This window comes from Habropoda laboriosa, unplaced genomic scaffold, assembly GCF_001263275.1.
Source record: "Habropoda laboriosa isolate 0110345459 unplaced genomic scaffold, ASM126327v1 scaffold578, whole genome shotgun sequence".
Lineage (NCBI taxonomy): Eukaryota > Metazoa > Arthropoda > Insecta > Hymenoptera > Apidae > Habropoda > Habropoda laboriosa.
Window position 1 is genome coordinate 538,426 of NW_017100941.1, and position 11,720 is coordinate 550,145.

Genomic DNA, 11,720 nt, shown 5'->3' on the forward strand with positions numbered 1-11,720 from the left:
GATGGTAATTTAATCGAGAAATTCATATTATTGAATTATATTGATTAAGTGTGAAATACACAACGAAACAGTGAACGTAAAATATCAGGATTTTAATGGAATTTTATTATCTTGAGTATACTACTGTTACATTTTTTGAAGAAAATAATATTAATTAGTGCTAAATCCTCGTTGTTTAAGAATCTTTCATTGCAGATCTGATTACTTCTCATCTTTAATATCGAAGAGTTCCTTTATAATATTTTAATGTATTGTTTAATATTTGAGAATAAACTGTTCAGAAGCCGGCCAATTCTAATAACTCGTTCATTAATCAGATTAAGAGTCAGTAACAAGTGTAGACACAAAATTTAATTAATTTATTCTTATTATAAAATTGAGTCGTACATGTACGATTATATCGCAATGTTTCCACTATTTTTACTTATAAAAAATTTTGCAATATCTCCCTTCAAATCGTTCATTTTCATGTCCATAATTTCATGTCTTCATAAATCAATTGAAAGAGAATACATAGTAATTTTCAAACAACCAAGTCTCAATCGGAAATTTCTCACCGTTGCTTCTCCTAATAATCATTAACCCTGAGGAACCCCGAGGAACCTTGAGGTTCCTTCACACTAATTTAGGAGTCATCTAACGAGAATTTATCCACAATTTATACAATCTATATCCACAAACAACCACATCTCAATCAGAATCTTCTCACTGTTGCTTCTCCTTACAATAATCAACCCTTATCAATTAACACTCATTAAGTAGTCAACACTTCAAAATTAAAATAAGTTATCGATACCATTAAAACACAGTACATAAAACACACTTTCTAACAGTGTGCATAATTTTCTTAGATCGAAACTACCAGCATCACTGCTCTCAAAAATAAACAACTCCGTTCGTCCTATTACTACCTTTCTCGAAGAATCGTCTTACCATATCTCTCTTACATCTTACTTCCCTCGTATGTCGCTTTATCGGCGCGTTTTTATCGCGGAACGTTGTGAGGCGCGCATAAAACGTAGGTGACCACTGGGTAAGTGGTATATATTATGTATGCGGTGCTCGGAGGTTCGCGAAGCGCCGCCGCAGGCATGCAATCATCCGCCGCCTGACAACCCGGAGATCTCTAACCCCTCACACCAGCGTGTACCAGCACCCTCTCTCGCTTCACGGAAATTCATCCCTCCCGGTGTCATTTGTTCTGCCAGTCGGCGTTGCCGACGAAATGCCCGGACCGGCGCGAGCACAGCCCGCGACCCGTATATTTTACGAAATATGCCGTTAAACGATATCAGAAGATTACCAAGCAGCTTACCGAATGCGATTTATTCGTTCACTTATTTTGTACGATAAAGATTTCTTTTATTTCCTTTGTGTTTTTGGCGATTTGCATGTGTCGCGCTACTTGTTTTAACGAATAGAGAATGTTTGATTGGTAATACGATTTTTTTTTAGTTTGAACTTGAAATGGAACAAATTGCTGCTGTTTTTCGTTATAAACGTGCAAGTGGCAATTGTCTTAATTAACATTTTTGTAAATTTGAGAAGAATAAGGTAAAAATCAGTTAGGACAAATAAAATTAGACTGTTTCTAATTTATTGGAGCCCTACAAAGCACACGGGACATTCTAATTTTGCTTAAAATGTGAGAAACATGTGGTAGTTTTGCTGTAAACGGCAATATTTGTAATTCTCTGTGAGATTTAAAATGAAAATTAAGATTTATGTATGTGGTGTAGATATAAGAAAGATTACAGCTCCCATAGAGCTCCGAATATATATTTTAAAATTGGAAGTATCGATGACAATTTTTGCGAAAGAACTTCTGCGAGTATAACCTAACTCGAAAGCAGTTCATTGAACCAGAGAAACATGTAATTTCTGTTCTTAAACTAATAAGCTTCGAATAGCAAAGCTTTTCAATCTTTCAATTGATTCACGTATATATAGTAATGCAAGGAAGCTTTTCGGTTAACAACAAAGCTCGTTCGACTAAATCTTGACTTGTTAAAACGAAATGAATGAACCCCTTAGTCTTTGCTTGCTGTACAGTCAACATCATTTCCAGTGTACACATTCAAATCGGGCTAGGCTCGTGGATCCGCAAACTTTGCCTCGTTTCATGCCCAATCGATCGCAGCTCGCAACTTCCAAGTTTAAATCTCTTTGTTTCCGTTCATAATTCGAAGCCACCCTTTCTGGAAGTAGCAGGCACTCTGAACCGGAATTAAACCGGCGCGCCTGTGTTTGCCCCTTTCGCCGGTTGAAAATCGGGATTATTTCCGATACTTCGTTTCCAGGATAACTTTCCAACGTTCACGCTTTCCGCGTCCACGGAGAAGGAAACAATTAGAACGACTTTAATCCACGCGATACCGAGTTCGATTTCCCTTCGATTTTCGCTTAGAGTTTTCGATCCATTTTTCTGTGGGATCTGGTAACTTTTCGTTAGGCGTAAGTTTTGTAAAAAATAGAGATCGAATTGGTTGAGGATAAATATTGAAGAAATTGTTGTGTAATTTTTATAAAAATAGGTGGAAATCCTTGAAAAATTAATTCGTTATTAACTCGTTGTATAATATTATCTTTTGTTATTCTGCTCATCTTCATTCGAAAGGAAGGTATAGTTCATAGAAATTTCAGAGAAGATAAAAAATCGAGGAGGTCTCGCAGAGACGTTCAAAGCAACCATAATATAAGCAATCGAGTTGCAAACTTGGAAGATTTAATTTTTATTTAGAAAATACACCGAGTCAGTAGTTTAAAGAAGAAACAGTGAAACAGTCAACGAATAATCAGCCCTAAAAACCAAGGATCTCTCTCAGAAACACTAAAAGCAACCATGGCATAAGCAATCCAGTCACAAACTTAGAAGGTTCAATTTCTACTAAAAAACGTACTAATCTATCAGATCCAGAATCTAAGGAGCTCTTTCAGAGACATTAAAAGCAACCATAACATAAGCATTCAAGTCACAAGCATAGAAGATCCAATTTCCCCAAGTCAACAATTTAAACAGTGAAAAAATCAACGAATAATCATCCCTAGAAACCAAAAATCTCTCGCAGGTACATTAAAAGCGATCGTAACATAAGCATTCACCAGATATCTGTCTCTAAGCAATACCGTAACTCTCAAGTAGCCCCTGTCCAAAGAAAAACCATCTCAAAGATTCCAGAATAGAGGCCAGTCGTGAATCTACGAGCCTACGGCGTTACAGTTTCACCGGGCGATCGGTCGACCGCATGCTCGCGTCGACCACGGTCGCCGACGAAGAAAGACGAACGCGGGGAAAACCATAGAACAGGGGTGAGAATGATGGAAGGGGGTTGCGTGGGAGTGGACGGCTGGTAACGCAACGAAGCGAGGCGTGCCGTACACGCGGCCGGCAGCATCAATCCATCCACATAAACGGTAAACTGTAAAGCGGGCCTCTCTGAACAGAGAGAGAGAGAGAGAGAGAGAGAGAGAGAGATGAGAACAGGGCGAGAGTGGAAGCAAGCTGACGCGAGGGTGAAAAGAGGAAGACAGCAACGGACGGTCTCCCTCTTGTGGTAGGACGCGCGATGTGTGTGGACGGAACGGGTCGTTGCGCTAAGCCGGGCTTTGATCGTCACCTGTCATACTAACGCCCAGAGGAGCCGCGCCACGGACACGGTTCACGGAACTGCGAGAATTACGTCCGCGAGCTTATGCATCTCGCGAGGGGAAACGCGTAGCTTTCGTCCCGTGAACGGACCGACCGTCCGTTTCCTCTCGTCCTTTCGACGACACATTACGAATGTACAACTTTCAAGGATTTCGTGGAACATTCGATGTTCTTTGGATTATAACTTTTGGTTATGCGCACTTGTTGGTTGCTTCGGTTCGTTTCCTCTTGAGAGATTGTTGGTTGTTTCTTTCAGCAGGTTGTTAAGGGTGAGATGGCGAATTTGGACATGCGTGTTTGTTTAGGGAGTTGGTGTTAACGTGATACTCTGTAGGTTTTTTAAAGCACTTTTAGTATTAACTTATAAAAATGAAAGTACGTATGGTTGAAAATTAACCGTTTCATTGTAGTCTAATGTCTGGTACATTCTGGCGTTGCTGGACTTTCGGTCGATATTGATATTTCATTTGTGAAGTACGAAAGATGAATTAGTAAATTGTACGTATTGGACAGGCGTATGTGTACGCTCTTCGTGATGAAAGGGAAATAGTTTACAAAGATTCACTTTTAAGATCCAAGTTTCATGTAACGTTTGATAATGTAGTACGAAAAATGTGAGGAAGCTTTATGAAAGTTTAGGTTTTGGTCGGAATTATAATATATTATCATAATCACGTTTGTATTTGTACGACTAAGAGTCTCGGTGCACGAATCCCTTATGTGTTCTATTGAACACATAATCCTGTTGGACAGTCCATTAATCGTTGATCATCACATATAAACGTATGTAAAATGTCACGCGCTAACCCTTCTCTGTTAATCTGCATAACATACATACCTACGCGTGTCGTGAATCGAGTAACAATTTCCGGAAGAGACAACGGATCAAGTTCTATTAATTCCACCTGTATTGCATGTAGGAAATATGAATTTTTATTTTTCATATAATTTCTGGTTTAGTTGTTCATAGTAAAGTTTATTACCTGAGATAAAATAATGTATATTAAGCAATTAAAATATTGTATTTTGTTTCATACAAAAATTCATATTTTCCACCTTATTTAGTCTTTGATTCATCTAGATTAATCTGATCAACAAAAGATTTTACTTCTTTAAATAAAATGAAATGAAATTGCAAAAATAAAATTTTATCGTTCATAGCGTTATTATTTAAAATTAATGAAAGAAAATACCGGAGCTAGTAGTATAAGTCAATGTATGGTGAAGCTCCTGGAATCATATTTCTAGCAAACAAAATTTGATAATTTCGTAACAAGTTATTAATGCATACATCTCAACTAACTTATAGCGATTGCAACTTATTATTATACTTCTACAACCCATGTCTTTCAATACACAAAATGTACAATCACATCTGAACCTTTCACAACCAATGGGACACATATGCCCCACTTGATTACTCAACTAAAAATTGATCTCAATTTAGTATCCACTACAGAAACCAAAAATCAGTAGATAAAAAAGGAAATTTTAAAGAAAGATAATTCAAACACAAAAGAGTTAAAAATCGAAAAATATCTTCATCCAAATATCCTTACGTGCAAAACATCAATTTCATATGCACCAATCTAAATACTTTCCAGAAGACGGGAAGCAGGTCTATAGGGGTCAGAGCTCCGTTTCCACTATTCGTCCTACAACAAACGCCTACAAACGCGCACGGTTTGCACGTACACGTGGAGCCTCCATATGAATCTCTCTGGAGTGGTAACACGTGTACGGGCGCGTCGTACACGCGAGTCCGACACACGAATCGCGAATTCGGCCCCTCCAATCGGCTAAACTCGACGGCACGGAAACGTTGATGGCGATGCTGCTGATGGTGGTGAAGGCGAGGCTGGTGGTGGTGGTAGTCGATGTATCAACCCCACTCACTCGAGGATTAGCCTTCGAGATCGCTGACTGCTGAAATGTTCACAGATCGGTTTACCGTTTAGCAGGATAGAGAGTATGAGCCCTGTGATCCATGGCCCGTGTGAGCACCAACCCCTGCACACGGTCACGCGTACATACACGTTCGCGCGCGGGAGGACAGCTCGTGGCGCACAGTCGAATTTCGTTCTCCTGCATATATACTACTGTGCATCACGTGCGCTTGTTCTCCAACCGTTCGTTTCTGTCACTTGTACACTTGTGCTCCTTTATCCGCTTGCTTTTTTTACCGTTCGCTCTTTTGTTTCTCCCTTCCCTCTTCATTTTCTTCCCTTTGTTTTCTTGTTTTATTCTAGTTTCGTCAGCCGCTCATAGGCGCTTTTTTAGGCTCTTCTTTGCAACGGGAACTCGCAGGAGCTTAAGTCGATTGATTTTCTTTAAAGTCTGCCCGATTTCTATTTAGTTTCGTTTCGTTCGTGATTTTATTGATTTACACTGTCTTCTGATTTTTGTTACAATTACTTGGTCTTTTTTTGAGGACGTTGTTCGTTAAATATTATGCAATATTTATGCCAAGTAACAAATGCACAGAAAAATATCTAAAAAGTGGCACAATCTACTCCAAATGACAGTAATTTTCAACAACTTCAAAGTGTTAATTTCGTAGAAAAAATTTCAATCTCCGTTCCCAGTAACTAATCATACAAAGTTAGATTATGAAACAGATAATCTAAAATTCAATTACATTTGTGCATCCTACAAATCAACCACAATTTCCAACATCTCCAAAGAGTTACATTCCCTGCAAAAATCTAAATCTCCATTCCCAATCTCAAAAAACTAATCATACAAAAGTAGATCCTCAAACTATCAACGATCAGATAATCTACAATTCAATTACATTTCCTTCCCCCGGCATCCATCCCATTCACACCTACAAATCAATTACTTCTCACATCCACGCGTCCCCAAAAACACCCCCTGTTGCTCCCTTTTCCTCCGGAACTTCTCTCCTTCACCCACTGTCCCTCGTCTTATCGGCCAGCCGGAGTGTTCGCATACTCTTACTCCGTTCTCCTCTCGCGATCATCCGCCTGTCTCTATCCCCCTTTCTCGAGGATGAATGGCAAAACGCAAAGGTTCGAGGCCTAACCTGACCACGTTGCGCGTACATAGGCAGACGCCACTCAACTGTGGGAACTGGCATTGTGGACCACACGTGGCACGCGAGTATTACGCTGGCTCGTGGCTTCTGTGTGCACTGGATGTAGCGTTGCGTACGCCCGACCGAGACAGATACCGGGCGAAAGAGAAAGGGAGAGAGCGGGTGGGTGGTGAAAAGGGAACAGGGCGCGGTCCATTCCAGCGCATGCGATCCTAATCCCCGCGTCCATTCGACGTCCGGATCGCGAACACGCACGTACTCGAAAATCGTCCCCTTAAGCCACCCCCCAGGTCGGACGAAAAATTGTCCCGGCGAATTAAGAGGAACGTGAGCTCGTCACACCACGGAGACGTGTTTCATCGAGGGTGAAATTGAGAGTTTCGCTCCTCGACGACGATCAAAGGTGTTTTGCCACTTTCCGCTGTTTTGTAAGGATGATTAGGGTAATGAGAATTTGCGCGGTTTCTTGTGAATCGGAAAGTAGAAAAATTGGCCTGAGAATTTGTTTAATACTAGAAGAACTGGCTGGGTCAGAAATGACCCACAAGCGACATTTCAAAAGTGAATTTTCATGTAATTTAAAACGTGATTAAGGAATTTGTTTTATGTCGATGCAAATAGAAGTAGACATGCAGAAAACAAAGTGCAAACGATGATACTTATGAGCATTGAAAATTCACCCTTTTTTTGGAAAGTTGTTATTGGGTCATTTTTGACCCGACCTGTCCTTCTGGTGTTAAATGTTGATTTAGATTATCTATTTATTATCTATTTATCAAATTCGTAAAAGCTAGTACGAAGTTTTGAGACTTGTAGGGAGATTAAATGTTAAATTGTAATGCACTGTGATTTGAATAACGTTGAGGTTTAAATTTGATTAACAAATTTGATAAATTTGATAAGAAATTATTCGACTGACTATTTAGTACATGATTCTTCTGGTGGAATTTCTAGGAAAATGAGAAGATCAATTTTAATACAATGGCTTTAATATTAAAATTCAGAATTAATTTGTAATTCCTATTGACGATTATGTATAAAAGTCAAGAAAAGGATCATCCTTGTAAAATGGAGAAAAATATACTCGGTCTATAATTTTGCGCACGCGACTTAAACGTCCGCTAATGATAAGAAAAATATGCAATTCTTTATCGATACTACTATAATAAATAAAAAGTATTAATTTTTTAAATTTCCATTTTATGCAATAAATGCGATATTGTGTTTTTCATCAATTTTACCGGAACCAAATGGAATGCATTAAAATGAAAAGTAAAACTGAAATTCGATAAAAAGTAATAACAATAAAGTATATTGTCATACGTTGTTATTCTACAAACATTTATTTGTTCATTGATATGCAACAATCGTTTATTTGTCTTTGGATAAATGATAATAATATTTCTACCTTTATTAATATGGAAATTCACCGTGATTGTTAAACATTCTTAAATTTTACGCGATATGAGAAATTGATAAACTTATTTCTTCCAGTAATACTTCTATGATAAAGATTTCTTTAAGGTACATCCAACTCTGCTTCTCTGTTTCATACGCTACCAACTAAATAAAAAATTTGGTAAAAAATAATTGAAAGGATAATCGAAATTAACCTCGACACAGAAATTCGAAATTAAGGAACGAAATACGATAATTTCTCGCGCACTGACGATAAAATTTCAAAACTTTTTATTGTCATTATTAATTCAAAAGTCTCGGAGTAATTTAAAAGCGTCGTTCGGCGAAAAAGAAGGGGAATACCAGGATAAAAATGAATTTTATATTCTAATATCTCGACTGCGTGTAGCATGCGAGGAACTTTGCTTACAAAGCAAACAAGCACGCGGCTCTCGTTGGTTTTTTCCCCCCAGCTGAAAATTCTCCGATGAAAAAACAATTATTACTCTCGGAAAATAATAATATTTGTACCTGTTCCGATGCACGGCCAATTTAGTCGATAAAGCAAACAGACCCGAAGCGGATTTCACTTCACCTTACTTTCCAACTGATTGCATACACGCCGCCGTATTTGTGCTTACAAAGCATTCTATTTCTCGTTAATGAATATTCCGTGATTCTTCTTCTTTTGGAAATTAAGTGAAAATATTGACTATTCGATGAGAAAAGTATCATTAACGAAGTATTCAATCGTTTGAAATTCATTAACAATGTATGATGTATCTTATAACTCTGAACTAGTTTGATAGCGTTTGACAAACTAAACGCCATAATTTTACAATTGCAGAAATAACGCGTCAAATTAAATTAGTTATCAAATTTAAATTCCCCTTGCTCTCAGATCCATTAATGAGGTTTCACTGGTTTGAGACTTAAAATAAAAATTCTAAATTCTCAAAATCTAATAAAAATTCATCAGACTAATGTGCAGTCTATTTGCAAAGTAATAATCTTTCAGACTGACAATTTTATTGGTAAAATATTCACGTGCTTTATCAAACGAAATCTTTTCACAGAAAATTATAGACATCTGCAGGAAAATTTTTTTAAATTTCTCAATCAAGTGCATACGATAAAAATGCATAAACGAAGGTGCAAAAAAAAATACATGAAACTCAATATGACGATATTCTAACATTCCAAATGAGTATAAAAACACCATCTCCAAGATAATTTCCCTTGCACCAAAACACAATGCGTATATCCAAAAAAATCAACCCTCGATTTCTTCATAAACCACCCTTCCACCTAAAAATCTGAATGTCCTCCACTCTCAGACCGATTAATTCAGCATCGTTCCCGAAATCGTCTTAACGTTACAAAGTGATTTCGGGAAAGGAAACCGTTTCACGTACCGCTAATTGCTCGAAAAACAAAAAGGACCTCTCTCCCTCGGGAACTCTGACCTCCTTTTCGAACGCTCATTCCTCTCGGGGGTTGCACACACGCGATTTCCTCGTCAGATGGATCATGGAAAGAGATACTTACGCCGCCAATGGTACAGAGAGAGGTCGGATAAAGCGCAGATATTGCGACGCCAGTGCGAACGTGGGAATCCACGGCTGCTATCCGCTCAGCCTCATTAATGATGATGTGCTTGCCACCCAGTTGCAGTTCCATTCTCTCTCTCCCTCTCTCTCTCGTTCGCATACATCTCTACTACATATTTCAACGTGTGTATGCCTGTGTCTACTCTCCATGATCCTCTCTGTCTCTTTCTTCGTCACCGCGACGTCTCTCTTTTGCTCTTTGCTCTCTCGCCTGCTGATGCCTTGGCAAGAAGACCCCTGGAAGCTGACGCCCGGCCAGGCCACCGCATTTCACCCTCCCATTTCTCTCTTTCGGTGGATTCAACCCTCCTACAGGCTGCTCGACCTACCTACCGCCATTTCTCCCCACCCAGCCTGGCCACGGTAATACAGCTCGTACATCTCCAACAGGCCACTCCGCTAGTATACTCTTTCTCTCTCTCTCTCTCTCCACCCCTCTGGACTCAATTCTGCGCAACCTGCGCGGACTTTTTCGCTCCCACCGTTAAGTTCTTAGGCGATATTAATAGGGAACCGCCGGGAGGTCGAGCGGGGGACCGGTTCTATCGCCCCCATGATTTGTCATTACTGATCGTATACCTGCCTGAATACGCTTCTTTTCTCGTTTGCCGCCTGTAACGAGAACGAAGGGAAACTTGAGCTCGATCGCGGGGCTAAGACGCCCCCCTCGATCGTTCCACAAATGGGGCGAAAGATCGCGACGGGATTGATCGGAGCGTGTAAGAAAGTTTGATTTTAAACACTTTCTTCTAGAGATGGAGGGATATTGATGTATGACGTTTGGTAGGGGTGTAATTACACTTCCCTTAGGGGGTGAATTTTTCTTCTTCGTTGTTGCTTTTAGGAGATTGTACTTTTGATTGTTAGATGATGAGGTAGGTTGATACCTTGCATATTAGGTTTTTAATATTATTCTTTGGTAATAAGGTGTGTTTATGACTTGAGGTGGTGTAATATTTGAGGTATGAATCTTTTCGTACTTCTTAGGAAATGTTAAAAGTTGAACATTATTCGATACTGAAAAATATCGTGACGAGAGAAAATATGTTTGCATTAAACGATAAGAATATTTGAACCGTGACTGGTATTTAAAATTTGGTCTTATTTTTATAAAATATTGAAATTCACGAAGTATTATATTTACGGTAGCACTTTAAACGATAGAAATATTTGTATAAACTCGTAAATCATGCTAAATGATTGATTCTTTTAAAGGGCTATTTATCGTATTTGAAGGAATCAACAACCCTGAATTCAATCCTTCGAAAGCCCTTTCAGGTTCCCCTATTAAATACTTGAATGGCGTCAATAAAGCCATTCAAGATGGTACTCTGGCATTAAGAGACCACTCGTGATTACATCGAAGATGTATTTCGTTGCTTCGTGTATTTAATAAAAAAGGGAGAAATAATTTCAAGTATATTTTTCTATACACCAACAGACTTCCAATAAATATACGTTGAATATTTTCTTGGAACACGTATACCAATCATTTTTGCAATATCGTGAAGTAATTGTGAAATTTAATTAAGTTTCATATTAAGAAATATCGAATGCAAGGAGATCTAAAATTTGTAGAAAATTGTAGAAAAATTTGTAATCGAACATGGAAGATAATAAAAACTCGTTGTAAATTGATGTTTAGCGGTACAACACGAACGTGGTCCAAGGAAGCCAAAGCAACAACAGTCACCGATCGCACCACCTTTACACAACGATCCATTAAGGACTGGCATTGGTTCCCCGTATGTCCTGTTGCACCAAAGGTACGTATAGCATTCTTATTAAAAAATAGATCACTAAAATTGATCAATTTACCACTGTATATTGTTCCTTCAGATTTAATTTTATGTAATTAAAGAAAAAAAATACTTTTTCGTAACTTTGAACTATCTTACTTAAGCACACTTTATAACTAAGCTATCAAGAGACCCATTTTTAAAAGATTTTACTTAGACTTTTACATTATTATGAATATTAATTTTCTGCTTGTGCACACCTGCCG

The 11,720-nt window shown here is 38.5% G+C and overlaps 1 protein-coding gene across 1 annotated transcript in view; it reads left to right on the forward strand.

The window, feature by feature from the left end:
* Positions 1 to 11,720, forward strand: part of LOC108577595 (nuclear receptor subfamily 2 group E member 1) — a 23,745-nt gene that overhangs the window by 9,029 nt on the left and 2,996 nt on the right. Inside the window, exon 4 of the mRNA XM_017940778.1 lies at positions 11,361 to 11,481. Within this exon, the coding sequence (XP_017796267.1) occupies positions 11,361 to 11,481 (121 nt within the window). The remainder of the gene's footprint in view (positions 1 to 11,360; positions 11,482 to 11,720) is intronic.